Source organism: Catharus ustulatus, chromosome 5 (genome assembly GCF_009819885.2).
Source record: "Catharus ustulatus isolate bCatUst1 chromosome 5, bCatUst1.pri.v2, whole genome shotgun sequence".
Lineage (NCBI taxonomy): Eukaryota > Metazoa > Chordata > Aves > Passeriformes > Turdidae > Catharus > Catharus ustulatus.
In genome coordinates, this window is record NC_046225.1 from 25,483,601 (window position 1) to 25,503,546 (window position 19,946).

The 19,946-nt window shown below is 43.1% G+C and overlaps 1 protein-coding gene across 3 annotated transcripts in view; it reads left to right on the forward strand.

Moving 5' to 3' along the window:
• MCUB (mitochondrial calcium uniporter dominant negative subunit beta) overlaps positions 1 to 19,946 on the forward strand; it is a 39,354-nt gene that overhangs the window by 10,949 nt on the left and 8,459 nt on the right. For 2 of the 3 annotated variants that reach the window (XM_033060914.1, XM_033060913.1), the window contains exons 2-3: positions 19,415 to 19,490; positions 19,752 to 19,922. In XM_033060914.1, coding sequence (XP_032916805.1) covers positions 19,415 to 19,490; positions 19,752 to 19,922 — 247 coding nt within the window. Of the gene's footprint in view, positions 1 to 17,893; positions 19,491 to 19,751; positions 19,923 to 19,946 lie in introns of those variants that run through there. The other variant, XM_033060912.1, reaches the window with a different exon arrangement.

Consider the following 19,946-nt stretch of genomic DNA (forward strand, 5'->3'; position numbering starts at 1 on the left):
TATGTTTTTGTTTTCTTGGGTTGCTTTCTAATAACGGTAAAAAGTGTGTTCTGTACTCCCTGCAAATAATTTGAGCACCCACGAGAATGTAGCAGCATATAAAGCTGAAATATAAACATTTTGAAATTGCTTCATAACTATCTGTTATAAAGGATACAGATCATGATACCTACATCCTGATGCCAGCTGCAAATAGAGAAAGGCATTTGATTTGATCTAGTTTGTCAGTTGTTTTGTTGTTCTGTGTTCTGCTCCTGCTTTTTCTTTTTTTTCTTTTTTCTTTTTTTTTTTTTTAATATTCAATCAGAAGAAATATGTGTTTTCCCTGTTTACAACTGCCTACAAAAAACATGGGTTCTTAAGTGTTTGGGCTAGTCTAATTAGAGATCTTTAAAGAAAAAAAAAAAAGAAATACTATTGTGTTTCTGAAACCATCAGTATATGATGTGCTATTTTAGAATAATTATATAGACAATGCATATCTGGAATTGTTGTGGCAGGAGAAAAAGAAGAAACCTCTTAATAGTGGAACAACAGATAGTCTCAGTATAATTTAGAGCAAATCTAGGTGTGATTAACGCAGACATGGACTGTTACTGTCCTCTGTTGTCTTAGATTTGATCCCTAACATTTTCCTGCCCCTCCAAGCAGTAAATAGTCTGCATTGCCAAGGAAAGTTTTGCCTTTGGGGTGGTGTTTCGGCAGGAAAAATTGCTAGCTGTGGGAAATGCTCTTCAACAGAGCAAAGTTTCTCTGCTATTTCATAGAATAGTGTGGTTAGGTTTTCAGGGAGTAGAAGAAAAGAAGCAGTACAATTGAACAGGGGAGATGGCTGCTTAGATTTTGCAGAGTATTATGGTTTCTCATGATTTATGGTCGGACCCTGGAGGGGGACTAGATGGGAAACATCCCTAGCAGGAGAGAGATAGAAACCCTTTGCTGGACAGGTGGCTGCATAAGGAATGGAATGGATGTGGAGAGCCAGCTCTCCTTGCCTGGGGTGTTGCAGCAGCTGCTGAGCTGGTTCCCTTTCCAATACCTGTTTGATCAAGCGATTCTGAAGTGTGTTACCTGCTAATAAGCTGGGGGAGAGCTGCCACTGGGAATTTCTCCCTGCTGGTAATTTTGACGGACTTTTCCGCACAAATCTATCAGATACTAATTCTAAACCTTGAGTCAGTCAGATTTTCCAAGCATTCTCTTCTTTATTAGCCTAACTGTAAATGCCATAAGGCTTTTGAAATCTGCAGTTGAGTAAAGGAAAGCCTGGGAGAAGGGGAAAGAATGCCCCTAGAAGGGAAGTGAAGTAAATGGGCCAGGAGACCTGCTCCTTTGAAAGGCCTTTATTAGTGAGATCAGCTCTGGGGGGGTTCGCGGGGATGCGCACCCTGCCGCTGCTCCCAATGACGACCCAGAGGAGGAGGAGTGCAGCTGTGTCCTCGCAGGCAGAGCTGGGTCTTCTGTCCTCGACGGAAATCCCTGGGAAGACCAACTCTGTCCGTGGTCTAGGGGTGTCATGTTGGTGGGGCACTTCTTACATCATGGTGTAAATCCAAGCAGCTTGGGGTGGTCCACATCATTTTTCCAGCCTGGGGACACTGGTCTTAGCTCCTGGTGTCATTTGGGCTCGTTGTCCTAAGGGGTGTTAAATCCAAAAAATGTCCCAGTGTCCCTCGCACTCCCCTCATTTGCATGTGGGTCCATGATGTCACCCTCCTCCAGGTGCCATTTTCAGGGAAGCAGCAGCAGCAGCACACTCGACGGAGGGAAAAAGAGACACACAGGTGAGACAGGGTGGGGGCTGGGGCAAAATGGGGGTCAACAATTTAACATTTAACAACTAACATCAATTAACAACCAGAACAGGGAAAAGCTTAACATGAAAAGCTAAAACTTATGAACTTTTTCATAACAATTCCCCCCTCTATTTCTTTGATCAGGCCTTAGCCTGCATCAAACACTGACCTCTGATTCCTGAATATAAAATTTTTTTTTTTTAATTTTTTTTTTTAGTTTCTGATATTGTTAATATATTTCTCTGACCCCTTCTTGCTCTTGCTTCTGACTTTTTTGTTCCCGACTTTCCATTAACATGATTTTGGTGTGTCTTTGGTTAGTTAACTCTGGGAGTTGTATGCTGGCTTGGATGGTAGAGCTCACCATTCGGATTAGGCAGGGAAGTAGGCATGGCAAGAATAACATTCCAGTGATTGCACATACTATAACAAACGCAGCCTTCTTCCACCATGTCCCTTTAAAAGACCAGAAGTTGTCCCACCAATTGGAGTTGATTAGAGGAGTCCATTCTTGATTACCTACATATGCCAGTTTTCGGATTTCTTTGGAAATATTTTTGATAACTGAACTTTTGTCATCAATCTCCAGACAGCACTCAGACGAATTAAACTTTCCACATATTCCCCCTTCATCAGCCAATAGATAGTCCACGGCTAATCTGATCTGGTAGATCACTGCTCTTGTTTGGGTCAGCTGGTCACTGATGTGATCGAGTGCAAGGGCTGTCCGGTTGGAAACTACCTCGAGCACTGCCTGGAGCCTGATGATCCGGTTTAGCATATAAATTGGGGTTCGGTATCCCCATGACCCGTCCTGTGCCCACGTGGCTGGTCCGTAAGTTTTAATAATTTTCTCGGGTGTCCAGATTGTACCTTTCCACTTTTGGCTGCCCCCCATTTCAATTATGCTCCTCTTTCTTTTCTTAGTTTTTCTCAAGTCATCATATACTGGGACTCCTAGATGTGCTCCTGATTCCTTAGGTAGTAAGAAGAAGGCCGGTTTGATAATTCCTATCGTACAACTCCCTGCCCAATCTCCAGGTAATTTAGTATATGCTGTATCACCACAAATCCAAAATAGAGGAGGCGGAGCTTCCCAGAACGTGTCTTCAATTTCAGTTGGGGATTCCCAAAATTTTGATAACTCTCTAATTCCCCAAAAGGGATTCACTCCTTTTCCAGCACATTGGTGTAATTCATATCCCGCATGGTAAATACACCCTCTTTCTTTCTTTCCAATTGACCAGTATCTGTTGGGTTCTCTGGGTACCCATCTGGTGCCAAGATTTTTAGTTACTAGGTACCTTTTGCAGGCCATTTTCCCCATGGGAGTATGGTATCTTTTTCCAGTCCTCATAATGCACTCTTCTCCAATTACCTTAGATTTTAAGTCCCATTGTTCTTTTCCTCTCTCTACCCCAGTTTGTGGCTCCTGTCTGATTTGTTCCCATCTTAGTATTTCCAATGGGCTTAGGCTTATTCCCTCCCATGGCCAGATGTCAGTCATTTGGGTGTTTCCACAAACCCAGCAATCTGTCAAATTTAGCTCTTTACTGATCTTTTCTACCAGGTCGATGAATAAATTCTTTCTTAGAGGAGTGTCTAGGTCATCCCTTTCCTGTGTTTTTACTGGCTTTTCTTTCACGAGGTCTTCTAATCCATTTTGGTTCGCTTCATACTCAAAGCAAAGCCAAGTATCTCCTACAGGGCATTCCCCATACAGGCGTTGCCTATAAGAGGCTGTATTCTTTACTAGCCAATATACCTTCCCATCTTCCTGACAGGTACTTAACTGGGAGCTATTGAAGCACTTGGGATCTAAGTTGGTATGCACCCTTAAGAGGGACTTGAGGTTTTCCCCGTCGTACAGGGGATGATAACATTTGGTGCAGGCATCTTCTTTAGTTCCCAAAGTGTTGTATATGAGTGAGATTACCATTATTCCTCCCAAGAGTCCAGTATGAGCCATCTCCTGCGGCCTCACCTGGTCTTGCCTCTCAGGGAACTGGAAAACTTTCTGGATGCGTGCCAAAGTCCCTCTTCTCAGGGGCCGGCTCCCTTCACTCCCGATTCCCTACCAATTTAGTCACCCCTCTGGGGAATATCCTGTAGGAGATTAGTGCTGTTCTGGGCTCAGAGAATAATATATGAACTTTTTAATATTTTTGGTCAGTTATTGGGGCATATAAACAAAACACTGAACTTGCCAACTTTCAAAACTTTGAATTTCAGGAATCACTTAAGTAACCAACAACAATATCAGAGGAAAAATATGGGTTGAACACACTATCAGGTAACTTCAGGAAATATCAACTCTTATTACAACATAATGTCCATTTACACACAAACTTTTAAGACATAACCAGTTAGTCTTTCCGTATAAATTTCTTAACCGTCTCTTGGTTTCTTTCTCAATGTTACTTTAAGATTCTCTGGGTCTCGAGTAGCAGTCCATTCAAGGGCATCTGTCGATGGTGTTACAGCATCTGGGTCACTGCTGGGAGGCGATACTGGTCCTTTAACCCGAGAGATATGTGTCCAGCCTCGCTCCTGGGTCCGCACTGCAGTGTGTGTGGTTAGCAACACTTGAAATGGGCCTTCAAACCTAGGGGTTAGGGGTTGATTGTTCCAGGATTTTATTAGCACCCAATCTCCAGGATTGATCTGGTGTACATCTGCATCGAGGGGGGAAGTTTGGGGAAGGTATCCCTTTCTTCTGAGATTCCTCAATGTCCTCCCAATAGCCTCTATATATTTTCGGGTTGCTGTCTCTCCTTCTATGTAGTTCCCTGTACTGAAAGGAGTGATAAGGAAAGGAAGTCCAAACATCATTTCATAGGGGGAAACTCCTATGTCTGACCGGGGCCTCGTTCTTATTCTTAGAAGGGCAAGAGGCAAACACTTAAGCCAATTCATCTGAGTTTCAGAAATCAATTTTGTTAAAACATTTTTGAGGGTTTTATTCATTCTTTCTACCCTTCCTGAACTCTGGGGATGCCATGGGGTATGTAACCTCCATTTCATTCCCAAAGCTCTTATTACTTCTTTTAGGGCTTGTGCAGTAAAATGTGAGCCTCGGTCCGAATCAATATTGTTTACTAGTCCATACCTCGGGACTATCTCTTCCAAAATTATTTTAGCAACTACCTCTGCAGTTTCTTTCTTTGTGGGAAAGGCTTCTACCCAGTGGGTAAGATGATCTACCAGTACCAAGAGATGTTTATATCCTTGTATAGGGGGCATTTCCGTAAAGTCCACTTGTATATTTTGAAAAGGTCTCAAAGCTAGCTCTCTCCCTCCTGGTGTTGCCTTTCTCATAACCTTTTGGTCTACCTTCTGGCAGATGACACATCCTTTTGTAACTGCCTTTGCTAGGTTATATACCCCAATACATACGTTTTCTCTCAGGAAGTGGTCACAAAGTCCTTGAATTCCCCAGTGGGTTAGTTCATGTATTTCTGTTAATACTCTCTGGGCCAAGGCTTTATTCAGGAATTTTCGCCCATCAGATGTTAACCATTCCCCGTGTTCCCCTTGATGTAATCCTAACTCTTTTATTTCTCTCATTTCCTTTTCACTAAATGTTGGCCTTCCTTCTCCCTCTCCTTGACCTGATGTTTCTTCCAACCTTAGGATTTTTATTGGCCCTTCTGGGTCTAAAGCTGCCTCTTTGGCCATTTGGTCTGCTAATTGATTTCCCCTCCCCTCAAAGGTGTCTGCCTTCTGATGTCCTTTAATGTGCACTACTGCTATTTCTGCTGGTTTATATAGGGATTCAAGTATCAATTTTATTAACTCTTTATGTACCAAGCTCTTTCCTTTTGAATTTAAGTATCCTCGTTCCTCCCAGATTTTACCAAACGTATGAACAATCCCAAATGCATATTGTGAATCGGTGTAAATGGTCCCCCGATCCTTTTCCAACAAATCTAATCCTCTTTTCAGTGCATAGATCTCACAACACTGAGCAGACCAGTTGGATGGTAACTTCCCCCTTTCTGCAACCTTCATATCTGTCCCTTCTATAATTGCATATCCTGATACCCTCTTCCCTTCTATTACTCTTGAGGACCCATCAGTGAACAAGACCCTCCCATATGGCAGAGGGGTGTCTTCCAGATCTTCCCTTACTTTCGTTTGTAGGTTTATTAATTCGATACAATCGTGTTCTAAATCAGTTAGGGGTTCCCCAGATAGAAATTGTGCAGGATTCAAACTTTTAGAGGTGTTTAATTCTAAATTCTCAGAGTTCATCAGGATGATTTCATATTTTAATATTCGAGAATCAGTCAGCCACTGTTGGGCTTTGTGGCTTAGGACTGTTTTGAGGTCATGTGGTGTATGTATTTTGATTTTTCTTTGTAGGGTCAATTTTTGGGCCTCTTCTAGTAGGACGGCTGTAGCAGCAATCGCTTGTAAACAGGTTGGCCATCCTCTAGCCACTGGGTCTAATAATTTTGATAAAAATGCAACTGGCTTTTTACTCCCTCCCCATTCCTGGGTTAACACCCCATATGCTATTCCTTTCTCGGTGTTAACAAACAATTCAAAACCCTTCTTAAGATCTGGCAGGCTTAGTACAGGTGCTGAGGATAATTTATCTTTTAATTCTTGCAATTGCTCTTCATCTTCTGTTGTCCACCTTACTGGCTCAGGATTAACTAATTTATCATATAGAAATTTAACACTTTGGGTATATTGGTCTAACCACAACTTGCAGTACCCAAATAGACCTAAGAGCTTCCTTATATCCCGCCTAGTTTTAGGGGCGGGGATAGACAGGATTCCTGCAATTCTTTCAGGACTTAATCTCTTATACCCCTTCCCGATAATGTGGCCAAGGTACGTGACTTCAATCTCTACAAACTGTAATTTGTCCCGAGAAACCTTCAAACCTCTTTCACCTAGAAAGTTTAAAAGTCCAATACTAGCTGTTTTCACTTCATTCTGCTCTTTCCCTGATATTAACAAATCATCCACATATTGTAGAATTTGTACCTCTTTTTCCAGGACAAATTGTTCAAGTAACTCCTCTAGAGCTTGCCCAAAAAGGTTTGGAGATTCTGTGAACCCTTGAGGTAAACGAGTCCATCTTAATTGTTGTTTCCTTTTCCTATCTAGATCTTCCCATTCAAATGCAAACCAGTCACGACATTCCTCTGCTAGGGGACATGCCCAGAAGGCATCTTTCAAATCTATAACTGTAAACCAAGCATGATCTTGTGGGATTCGGCTTAAAAGGGTATATGGATTGGATACCACTGGGTGCCTTGTAATGGTTCTTTTATTAACTTCTCTTAGGTCTTGAACCAGTCTGTATTTGTTATCTGCTTTCTTAACTGCCAGTATAGGAGTGTTATGGGGGGACATACATGGTTCTAAAATCCCTGCCTTCAGCAGATGGTCGATTACAGGCCCTAGCCCTTTCCTCCCTTCTGGGGATATTGGGTATTGTCTGATTTGAATGGGAGGAGTATCTTTTTGCATTTCAATATGGATTGGTGGAATATTAAGATAGCCATATTTTCCTTCTTCTGCCCAGACCCGCGGGTTAATTTCTTCTATAATCCACTTGGGTTAATTTCATGATTTTGACCACCATCTTTCCATCCTGGGGATAATTCCCCACCTAACTGAACTTGAAGATCTCTTCCCAACAAGCATCTCTCTAGATGGGGTAAATAAATAAAATCAGCTAGACATTGTCTAGAATTTCCCTTGATTTCCACTCTCTCAAGAACAGATGCTTTGAATGGTTTCCCTTCTGCCCCTAATACCTCACAGACCCTTGTTCCAATGGTAACTCCTAGGGGAGCTCATTCATGCTGGATCGATCGGCTCCTGTGTCCACTAAAATTCAAATTCTTCACTTTGGGGACCTATTTCAAAAGTTTACCAAGGGCTCTTCCTGGTGACTCATTGGATCCCCTAATTTATAGAGCCCCTGACACCCCTAGTCGTCTCCCCTCAAAACTCTCTCCAGGGCCTCTTGTTCTTCTGCTATCGCTTCATCGAGTGTAAGTTTCTTACAGTCCCTCTTCCAATGTCCTAGTTCCCCACAGTAATAACACCTCTGATTATTCATAGATGATACCTTGAGCCTCCCATAATCAGTACACTCTCTGTTAGCCCCTGACAGTGCTCCACCTCTGGATCTTCCACGGGGAGCCTTGATCTATAATCATTATCTTTAACATAGGGTTTTGGTTGATCTTGATTTGCCCTTAAGCTTTCTCTGGCCACAGCTACCATGACTCGTGCATCTGTTTTTACCTTCTCTTCTCCTCTTCTTTGATACACCCTGAGAAGCATCTTTAACAACTCATTTATATTTTTCTCTTGCCAATCTTCCATTTTCCTCTAATTTTCTCCTTATGTCAGGCCAAGACTTGGTGACAAATTGTACTTTCAATAGTCACCTGGCCTTCCGGGACTATCAGGGTCAATATTGGAAGTACAGTTGGAAAGTTTCTCCTTAGCCGGTTAAGCCAAGTGGCTGGGGCCTCATCTCTTTCTTGAGCACTAGTCAAAGGCCAACTTGGTGTTATTACTTCGGGGAACGGACTCTCTTATACCCCTGACCATAAGTGACCGGTAGTCCTGCATGGTCCTCCTACCTTCCTCCCGGTTTGGGTCCCACCCTGGGTCTACTAGGGGCATTTGTTGTCTCCTGGGGGCCCTAACCTATTCTCCTATCCCAGATCCTCATGCCAGCTGCCCGGAATCATCCGAACCTCTTCAGGGCAGAACAATATGTTAAGGATGGAATTCAACTCCCCCCATGTATAAATATTGGGTCCCAAAAACTGATCAACCTGATTGGAGAGTTCCTATCGGATCCTCCACCAAGTTCCCTAGGTCCTTCTTGAATCCTCGAACTTCAGAAGCCGTCAATGGAGCATTCCACAAATCCTACTCCTCCGGCCATTCCACCCATAGGGACCTCTCTTAGGGGGAAGAGTCTCTCTGCCTCTCAATGCCCTAGACCTGGTATGATAGTAAGGTTCTTCCCCCTGAGCGCTACCTTGGGGGACAGAGGTGTTAGGGGCTGAGTTAATGGTTCAATGCCTGTGGGTTCAATTCCCAGTCCGGGGAGGAAAAGGAAGGGTATTGGGCAAGGGGGAGGATATTACAGGGGACACTGGGGATGAGGTCGAGGTTGTATGTGAAGGAACAACAGAAGGGGTTGGTAGTATGGCGCAATGAGGATAGAGGTTGGGGCAGTGGATGGGGTAGGTGAAGGAGTTGGGTTTCGGACAGGAACACCAGGGCAGTTAATGGCTGGTCGCTGATGGTAAAGAAGCAGAGATGTTAGGCTCTGTAGGGGATGGGAGTGAGGTTTATTGGCCAGCAATCAGTGGGGGTACTAGGGTTTCAGTGGGAGAAGAAACCTGAAGCGTAGCTGGAGGAGCTGGAAGGGGGGGCTTCAGACAATGCTGGATAGACAGGAGAGGAGAGTGGTAAATATTCAAGGGGGTCCCATTTCTTGCCTTTTTCCCTTACCTCCTCATCCTCCTCCTTTTTGTCCTTTTTGTTCTTTGTAATTTGTAAATCTTGGCATTATCCAGCCTGTGGGCAATTTCTTGCCAACAGGCGGCATAAGCCAGTTGTTCCATATCGGGACAACTTTGGTTCTTTAAATACTGGTTTAATTGTGTACATAACCACTGGTCTTGAGGTCCCGTACCAAGGCCATTCCCTTGCATTTGTAATTGGGGCCAAACCTTTGTGCATAATATATCAATTTGATTTTGTCTAGACCCGTTGTCACTGTTAGGGTCTTCCATCTATCCAGCAATTGTCCCAAGAGGACTACCAGGGGAATGTTCCTAACCTTCTCCTTAGAGGGGCTTGCCCTCTTGCTGTAACAACCTCCCATTTCTCAGGCCGAAAAAAAAACTTCAACGGTGCCTCTACCCAAAAGGAAATAGACTGACAGGCAACCACAACTCTAAACAACTGAAAATTACTTGGCCCTTCTAAATTATAAGTCAAAAAGTTACTTTACCAAAATCTAAAATGCCCTTACTTAAACTTAATTCATCAATAGCAACACAACTAAAAAGACCTCTTTGTTATAATCTACCTTTTCAGGCCAGAAATAAAAACTTTAAACGGTGCCCCTACCCAAAAGGAAATAGACTGACGGGCAACCTAACACTTAAACAACTTAAACTGCTCAAGCTGGCCTCTCAAATTAACTCCTTTCAAAAGTTTTGCAACTTAAATTCTAACAACACAACTCCTTTTAATTCACTTAAATTTACCGCCAAAAACTCTTAAACGTAAACCTTAAATATGCTTAACCGAACCTGCAATCCCTTTAAGTGACTGCAAACCTCACAAACAGAACGACAAGCCTCTAGAGGCTTAGGTCCAACCCTCCCCGTTGAACCTTTTGGGGCTGGTCCTAGTGATCAGCCCCCTACGTACCCCCGCGCCTCGCCCCAGCGGGACTCTGAGCACCTTTTTCCGACGCTGCCGGGGTCCCTAGCACCAGGCCTCCCTAAGGACCTCCCCTGCCTAGCCTCCCGCCGGGCCGGACGTGTCCAACACCGGACTACAAGCAGTCCTTTCCCTGGTGCCGGTCACTTTCCTAGTTTTTAAAGAGAGTTGGGAAAGCGAAAAAAAAACTCTCCAGGGTTACCTGGGGGCGAAGCTCTCCGTTACCAGGAGAGTCACCCAAGCAGGGCCCGACCCTTTGCCGTCCGCCGGCCCGGCTTGACCACCCTCCCCCAGTAGGATGGCCTAGGCAACAGGGATGCGTGGGTGTGTGTGTGCTGCCTGCCTCGCCAGTCCTCACGCGATTCCCTGACTCCCCGCCCCTGTGCTCTGGGCGGCGGGTTTACAAACTCCACCCTCCCCTGGAGTCGCGACAGGCGCAACACCTACGGCGCGTCTGGTCCGGCCCTGGGGAATGGGGCCCTCCTGGACGCTCGGCGCAGGCAGTTACCTGGGGGTACCCTGACCAAAAACTGCGTGCCACTCACACCACTGCCTAGGCCTCCGCACGAGCCCGAGTCACCTAGGCTGCCTTGGGAGGGGAGCTTAATGCGTGCCACTCACACCCTGGGTTTTCCTCCGCACGCCCGGAGGGGGGGAAACCTACCCCCAAGGAGACGCCTCACGCACTTCGCTAGGCCTTGGCTAGGCCTCACTCGCTTCCCCTTGTTCCCGGCCGGCCCCCTCGCGGGAGATCCGGAACCGCGGTAACTGAAGGGTCCGCACTCACTTCGGGGGTCCGAGCTGCCGGCCCCCGTCTCATGCACACACCACTCGCTCGCCTCCTATTCCCGGCCACGGCTATACTTACCCCGGCGCTCCTCTGGTCCGTCGGCCCTGCGCTGATCTCCCGGTCCTCGTAGCCAGCTGTCCCTCGAGGTCCGGTGGGGCGGGTGGCCGGTCCGTCCCTGGTCCTCTTCGGGCGTGGCTATCCCGGACGAGCCCCCAAAATGAAGTAAATGGGCCAGGAGAGACAGCTCCTTTGAAAAGGCCTTTATTGGTGAGATCAGCTCGGGGGGTGGTCCGCGGGGATGCGCACGCCGCCGCTGCTCCCGATGACGGCCCGGAGGAGGAGGAGGAGTGCAGCTGTGTCCTCGCAGGCAGAGCTGGGTCTTCTGTCCTCGTCGGGAATCCCTGGGAAGACAAAGTCTGCTCGTGGTCCAGGGGTGTCATGTTGGTGTGGTACTTCTACATCATGGTGGTAAATCCGAGCAACTCCGGGTGGTCCACATCACTTTTCCAGCCTGGGGACACTGGTTTTAGCTCCAGGCTGTCATTTGGGCTCGTTGTCCTAAGGGGCGTTAAGTCTGGAAAATGTCCCTGTGTCCCCCTGCACTCCCCGCATTTGCATGTGGGTCCATGATGTCACCTCCTTCCAGGCGCCATTTTCAGGGAAGCAGCAGCAGCAGCACTCGACGGAGGGAAAAAGAAACACAGAGGTGAGACAGGGTGGGGGCTAAGGCAAAATGGGGGAGGCCAACAACTTAAACGTTAACAACTAACATTAGTTTTAACCAACCAGAACAGGGAAAAGCTTAACATGAGAAGCTAAAAACTTATGAACTTGTTCATAACAGGAAGTATATCCTTGTAGGTGTATGAAAACCTGATTCTGTTGAATTGTGGGGAAGAGGGACATGGTTATTTATGTTGTAAATAGAAATGTCCAATGAAAATGTTGACTAGCGGTTCCGTTTTCTGAGTTTCATCATCTTTTTTCCTGTGTGTTAAAACCTGCTCAGTGCTTTCAATCTGAAAAGTCCTGTGGGAGAAAAAGAAGACCTGGCTGTAATTTTGATAAACATGTAAGTGTATTCATCTGACTTTGCATCTTTGTGTCTCTTGTTATCTCATTTCAGCTGAAATTTAAACAAGCTTTTTCTTGTCTGACAATTTGAACAAATAATGTTATTCCTAGAGAAGAGTTTGAGCAAATTTTCTTTTCTTTTTAAGAAATATGAAAGCAGCTGTGTACATTAAGATAGAGTCTTTCTAGAACCTTTGTAGGAAAATGTGCAGCAAGTCCATTTTCTTATCTAATAAAATATATTTTTGAAAACAAAGTCACTCTTGCAACTCTTAAAGTTTTGCAGCATTTCCCAGATCAGCATGCCTTCCCAAAAGATGCACAAGAGCAAAGATCTGTTCTGTGGGTCAAATTAAAAATCCTGTCTGTGCTGACAGTTTAGTCTTTTGACGTAGACTATTCTGGGGAACAGATGATACAGCTCTTGGATGTAGGCTTGATTTTGCTTTTGATAAAGCACAAATACATTTTCATGCTATAATCCCTCTCTCTCAAATTCTTAGCCCTATCTGATTTGCAAACTGCATTTTAGATGTTGCATCTTATCTTTCCCTCTGAAGTAGATTGGGAAGAACACAGCTTTCAGACAAACAGACTTAATTGAAACTGGATGAAAATGCAGTATTTCTAATAACATAAAACTTGTAGACTCAGAAGAGATTTAAGATCTGTTTTTCTTTGTAGGAAGAGAAGAAAAACGTTTGACAAAATAAGATGCAATGGTGTGCTCCTAAAAATGCACTTGGCCTACACAGCTGTCTTGGTTTTAGACCTTTTTTTACACTGATTTGGAGATTGGCTTGTTTTGAAAATGGAGAATAGTTGTACCTTCAGAGTCAGCTGATGGTCATCCTTCTCATCTCCTCAATGCTTCTGGTGTTGCTTCTTTGCAGTGAGGAGTCACTGCAGTGAGGAGTTACTGAAATCATGCTTTTGGTTAGAGAAGGGCAAGGCTTAATTTCAGCCTGCTTTAAATGTCAGTGTTTTCAGCATCTGTTTTTATGGCTTGTAAAACTGATATGGATGCAAATCTTAGTAATTCCCTAGAGCTCTGGATCTGTAAGTGCCTGGTGTAGAGTCAGACGACCCAATGAGACACATCTCAGGAAGAGGGACTTCTACCCCTGTTGCACATTCTCTCCTCTATGTGCATGCACCCAGTGGAGTGGGGTGTGCATGTGGGCAGGGAGAGTTTGGGCAGGGAGTGGATGAGAGAGCACAAAGGAGTAGTGAGAAAGCAGAATGCAGCTGGAGGATGCACACTTGCCCAGCAGGAGATTAGGTGAAAGGTCTCCCTGGCAAAACCCCTCTGCAGTGGTGGGTTTGACCTGGTGGACCTTCATAAAAGAGGTTCTTGGTGACCAGTTGCCTCGATGTACTTCTTACCATAGCTGTCATTTTGATCATTGGTAATGTTTGGCTGATTAAATCTGGTGGCAGCTGTTCTTGGAATCTGAGCAGAGGCAGGAAATGAAAGATCAGCAGGGATGATAAAAGCACAAAAAATAACAGGCACATGAAACCAAAATTTGTTTGCTTGGGCTCTTTTATCGGGTTTTAACAGTGCTGTAAGGCAGGTGAGTTTTGAGGAAAAGTTATACGAATCCTGTATTGCTCTTGCTTCTTCAAGATCCCTGGAACATACATATTCTTGTTGAAACGACTGCTTTGCTGGAAGAGACCTTCTGGTTACTTCTTTTAAAGTTGATTTGTACTGAGGAAGAGGTTAAAATATTGCTGATTTCTAATTAGCTGCATTGAAAGGTTTGAAATATAAATGATTGAAATATAAATGTTGCAGTGCAGTTCCTACAGTGCCTTGTGAAACAGCTGTGATAAGATATTCACTGCATAGCCCATTGAGACAGGAAAACTGTCTCTCAGGAAAAAAAAAAAAAAATCAAAATCTGTCCTCTTTTTGGTTTTTGTCCTAGGAAAGAGAAATGTATCTTGAATATTCCCAAGTGTCAAAAGTATAAAGTATCTTCCCCGGCCTAAAGTGATTTATTGGTATAGGGGTGTTATGACAGAATGAGTGATGTGTCTATTGCAGGGATTTTGTTTGTTTAGTTTAGTTGGGCTTTCAGAAATCTGAAGGATGGCTAAATCTGAGTGATGTGCTCTGAAGCTGCTGTTTGCATTGAGGTTGTTGTTGCATGGTCGTCTAAATCAGTTCTGGGACCAGTGAAGGAACAATGACAATCCTTTAAGTGTAGGAAGAGACAAAAAAAGTTAGTAAGAGAGAAATCATCTTTATCTCAAATGGGCACTTGTAAAATTATTGTAGGCGGTTGTTAGGGCTCCATATGTCTTATTTTCTTGATCATGTAGGATTGCTTGCAAAATCAGCACAGTTATTGAACAGCAGATATCTCCAAAATGGCCTTAGTGACTAATTTTAAAAAGGGAAATACCTTATGTGTGCTTCTTGTAAACTTGACTGGAACAATGATTCATTTTTGGTTAGCTTGGTTGTGCATGATCTGCAGACTTAGTAGACTGTGGCAGCACTTGCTTTTTTTCCTCCTGTCCCTAGGTTTTCAACCATTCTGAAATGTCTGTAGATTATTCTGAAACTGCAGATTGTTATTCTGTAATTAATTAATCTCGGTCAGTTTCTCTCAGAGAGGCAGACAGAAACCAACATCATTCATCTGCAGAGAACTTCTAAGTGTGTTTATCAGAAAAACACGTGTCAATATGGAAAATACACATAGCTATTTATAGCACATGCCTTTACTGAACAGTGGTTAACACATACCTGCCCTCATTTTTCTCCTGCCCTTTCAAGCAGGCAGCACCCAGGGAGGTGACTTGTCCTGCACTGTGCTTCACAAACTGCGTGAGATCAGGATGTGATGAGAACAATGGATACTCAGGATGCTGGCTTGTCTGCTGACCCAAAATTCATTCTTAGGCATTGCAGCTACTAGTTTCCCCCTTGAATTGTCTCCTGTTCCTTTCCCATAGTCCTCCTTCAGTAGCTGTGTGGAGGGAGCTGTACCAGCTGTTGGACAAGGAATCCAGGAGATACCTGAGCTCTCCTCTTCTGTCTGTAACACTATATTACTATGGAAAAGCAAACTACAAGATATGTTGTAATTAGAACATGTTTTGCTGCAGTGTAATTAAGGGTAAAATGCTTGTGCTTTGTGAAGTATGGCATTTTATTATTGTGCTTTTCCATATCAGATTCTTATCATTGCCTCAGAGAGGAGGAAATGAGAATGTGGGAGACCGTTTAGATGATAGTCTGCATTCTTTTTTTGTGAAGACTACTCATGAGTTTGACCTGGGGCAGTCTCTAAAGGATCTTACACTGAAGGAATATAGTATTTCACTCTGTAGTATTGCATGTCCCTTCAGGAAGAGGGCAGACAAAGTTGAGCTGACTCTAGTTTTGGTTGCTTTCTCTAATAAATGCAAGTTATTCGGGACTCAAATGTTGAAGGAGTGTTACATATTTTTTTTGCTGTTGAAATAACAAACAAAAACTGTCATGTCTTCCAAGATACATATAAGCAAAGACAAAAATTTCAAAAATATTATTGCTGGCCAGCTGCATTTTGATTCAGATTTCATATTTTGGTGTGGTAAGTCAAAATTAAGGAAACAGTAATTCAGAAAGTGTTCTCAGAAAGTGTCCTAATAACATCTTCTTGTAGAATTCTATTTTCAAGATGACTTTTTCGTGTGAAAAATATTTTATTTCTGTACTCTCTCTCTTCCCATTCACATTGTAATGTTCTACAGTACAGAAGTTACAGTTCCTGATGAATTTACTATTTGCATATGCAGTGCTGAGGAAGATCAGAGGCTTTCATGTCGCCTCATATGCTGGTAATGATACCAACTTCATAGACATAACTGGTCACAAGTGAATTTGAGCTTAAGTTTGCAGGAACAATCACTTAACATCATAAGAGTTAGATTATTTGGAACAGTTAGCTCCAGAAACTGCAGTGTAGGTAGGTTCAGTCATTTGCCACTCTCAAAAGGGAAAAATACAGTATGTCTATTCCAGTCTCTCCCACTCATCATGTCTGGCTGCCTGGTTTTCCATCTCAGTTATGCTGCTGCATTAGTCCATAAAGCTTTGCTGTAAACCACCAGGTTGTTGACATTTCTACTCTTGACTTTAGCAGTGGCAACTTCTCTTCTGTTAGAGACCAGAGGTGCCCTTAACAGAGGAAGTACTTCTTTAAACTGCACATATATTTTCTGTTTTGTAACAACTGGTGTTTTTAACAGAATATTGGATTATTTTTATCACAATTAACACTCTGTGCCCTAAATTCTCATGGGATTCACTCCCAGGAGAGTCCATGCCTTGAACTGAGTCAAGAGATGTGGCTGACTGCAGCCGGCAGGTATTTTGCATTAGGAAGCAGGTATAGCTGGGGGAGGAGAGGTGTTTCACAGCTACGTGCTGTTCATGAGCCTTTGACTCCTGAATGTAATTGTGGTTGTGTTAGAGGTGTTTTAGCCCGATGTTCTGCCACACGTGAATTCAAATTGAAGAAAGGTGTAGAATGGCTTGCTTAGCCTTTGCATGGTTAGAGGAATTAGCCAAGAAGTTCACGTGCTGGCATATAAAAGAGTTGTAAGTAGTATGCTGTGCTCCTACTAGGTTGTGATGCAGTTAATTCAGGGCACACATTCCTGTTTCAGCTCTCACTATGTTGTGGTGAGGGCAGTCTTGTTGTTTTGATCCTGTAGTTTAAATCTTTCTTGTAGCTGCAGTGCTTGCTGACTAACATATCTTTTCCAGGAGTAGGATAGGGGTCATTCTAAGTATCTCAAAAGGAGCACAATGATTTGGCTGTAGGGTATTAGGTTAATGTTTTAATAACTTCACTGAAAGTGGAGATCTAAATCTAGAAACAGAGGGAGAAAGTTAACCCAGCCCTTCATGCTTCCCAGTTCATCAATCCATAGCTAATATGGAAAGAGTTAATTATTTGGAAATTAGTTCAACTCCATGGCTTTTGCTTTTCTTCTTCTTTGCAGAAAATTTTAATGAGTAGTCTGCATTTAGAGACAACTTTTAAAAAAACCAACAAAACAGCTCCAGTATATAGAGATTCTTTCAGTGGATCATGAATGGTAATGTCAAAATCTAAAGAATAATAGAGTGAATTACAGTGAAGATCTTATTTCAATAAATGTGATTTAATAAGTATTTTAAATTAATATATTAATATATTTAATTTGCACTAATTGTTGAATACATTGTTTCTTCTGTTAGTAAAGTAGATAATTCATTTCTTTTGTTGGAAACTTTCAAATATAGGCAGGGTGCAGTTCATTGCCTGGGGCATGTTGGATGATCAATATCTAGATATTGATTGCAAAGTTACATATTAGATGTCTGTAAAAAGAAAATCATTCCTTATTATCCCTTTTGCATCCCCCTGAAGAAACAACAGTTGCTGTTATGTTCAAAGCTATTGAGTTTTCTGCATACTGTTCCAAAGCAAATCCTGTGTTGAGGACTGTCTCCCTGCTCCAGGCTGTGTGTTCCTAAATGTGTGTTCCTAAATCTTTTGTGGGTACAGGTGCCCCCTGTAAATGGGGTGAGAACTGGTGATCTGTGCTGTGTCCTGACCTGCTCCAGGGAAAGTCTCTTGCTCTGGTGAAGAAAACAGACAAGTTATTGGATGCATCCTAGCTCCGGCTTGTCAACATTCCTGTGCTCCTGCTGTCTGTCTTTTTTCAAACAGTACTCTTGGGTTTAAGGTATTCTGCTGTTGGGTCTAGGTTTCTGACTGTCTTTGATACCTGAAGATTACAACACAAAAATTTCTCAGTGCTGAAAACTCCCAGAATTACTTATTTTTTTTAAATCCTGAAAAGTTTCAGGATTCGGTTCCAGGTAAAAAGTTAGGGCAGTGTCAGCCTCTTTGAAACACAAGATTCATTTATAGATGATTTTTTTATTCAACCAAATAGCATATTCCTATCCAGACAGCCAAGGTTGTATTTCTTTAAAAACAAATAAATCATGTGAATGTGGTAAGCAGTGTTTGGCATATTGAATACCCAGAACCTTGTGCATTTACAGTTTTGTCTTCCTGCCTTGTCAAAAAAATATTATCTTGCAGACTCTGAAAATGCTTTGGCCCTCAAAAGATGAGCTATAAAGCTCAGCAGGGGAAAATCGATTCTTATCCTCTCTCTCTCTCCACATTGTTTTCCACCTTCCTCAGCTGTCATATTTCAGATCCCAGGCCTTGGGCCAGCCCCTATGCAGTTTTTTTAAACTGGCTTGATCAGGGATGTGATTTCCCTCCTTTTACCAGTTACACTTAGTTTATAACAATAACATCTGCTATATGGCATCACTGCAATAGAATTGTTCCTCTCCTTGTGCAGGGGGATTAGCTGTAGAAGCAAAGGACATTGCACCTTCCACAGCCTGGGTGGACAGCTTTAAGTAATGGGTCTGATCAGAGCAGTTTGTCTTCTGTGTTTTGATATGACTGTGCTGAAGTATATCGATGGTTCTCCCCAGTGGCTCTGGAAGGGGCAAGCTTTAGCATGTAACCCTGCAGGTTCAAAAACCTGCTGTCATTTCTGTCCCAGGGCAGAGAGGATACTCACTGCATCTGGCTATGCCTCCTTCAGTCTGGCTCCAGAGAACAGTGGTTCTGGTAGGTGCAGCAGCATCTCTCAGCATGCAATTGAAACAGCCATTCACATTTAAAACATAAAAGATCTTCAAGCTGTATTGTTGTTAGCAGCACAAATCTCAACAACCAGTTTTTGGTACACAATATATAATTACGAAGCAACAGGAAGTGACTCCAGTCCCTTATTATTTTATTTGTGATTGTTGTTCAGGATTCAGCAGTGAGTCTTCACTGAAGCCATGCCCTCTGTTGGAAGTTACATTGTGGAATTCTGCCTTTAGGCACCACAAAGTAGAGGTTTTTCAAGCGGCTGTTTTGTAGGGAGAGGAGATGTTTTATTGCAAGAGTTGCATGAAGCACTTGAGAAATACTGCAGGTTTTTTTCCCTTTCTTTCCTTCCCTTTCCTTTTTTTCCTTGAGTTAATTAAACCACAACAGACAAAAAGTTTTTCTATAGGCAATACTGTAAAACATTTAGCACAAATCATGATTTCTCTAAGGATGGTTTCACCTTTTACATAGAATTGCCAAGTAGGGGGCGGTTTTCTTCAGGCAGGCACCTCTGATGTCATATCACATGGAAGCAGACCACAGTGACAGGCTGGATGCTGCCTTTAACCAGGTACGCCTTGCATCCAGACTATTCTAAGGCAAGTTCCCTTGTGTCCGTGCTGCAGGTGGGGCTCTGGAGGCACACCAGAGCTTGGAGGGACAAGGAAGGAGCACCTTACAGCACACTGGTGCCATCTGATGGTAAGCTTTCACAGCAAACTTCCCCCCTTCCCATCAGTGTAAACAAGCTTTTTATTTATTTTATGAGAGTCTGTGAGATAACATTAGTAGCATGGTTTTATATATATCTTCCAGAAACAGAAGTACTATATTAATTTTTAAAAATCTAGAAATGTTTTGGATAATTTTTCCTTATTTATCCTGTGTTTTAAAAACAGCTTTACATTGAGCTACAAACTACAATGCAACTTTTTCACTTAGTTTTCTTTTTTTACCTCCCAGAAGTAACTGTTAATTACAGACATGGCCTTCCTGTGATAACGCTTATGCTGCCCACAAGAAGTGAACGCTGTCAGTTCACTGTCAAGCCGGTAGTGACCACTGTAGGAGCATTTCTGCAGGATGTGCAAAGAGAAGATAAAGGAATTAAGAGAGCTGAAGTCTTTATAACAGGTATCTTGTATTTCTGCTATTCCC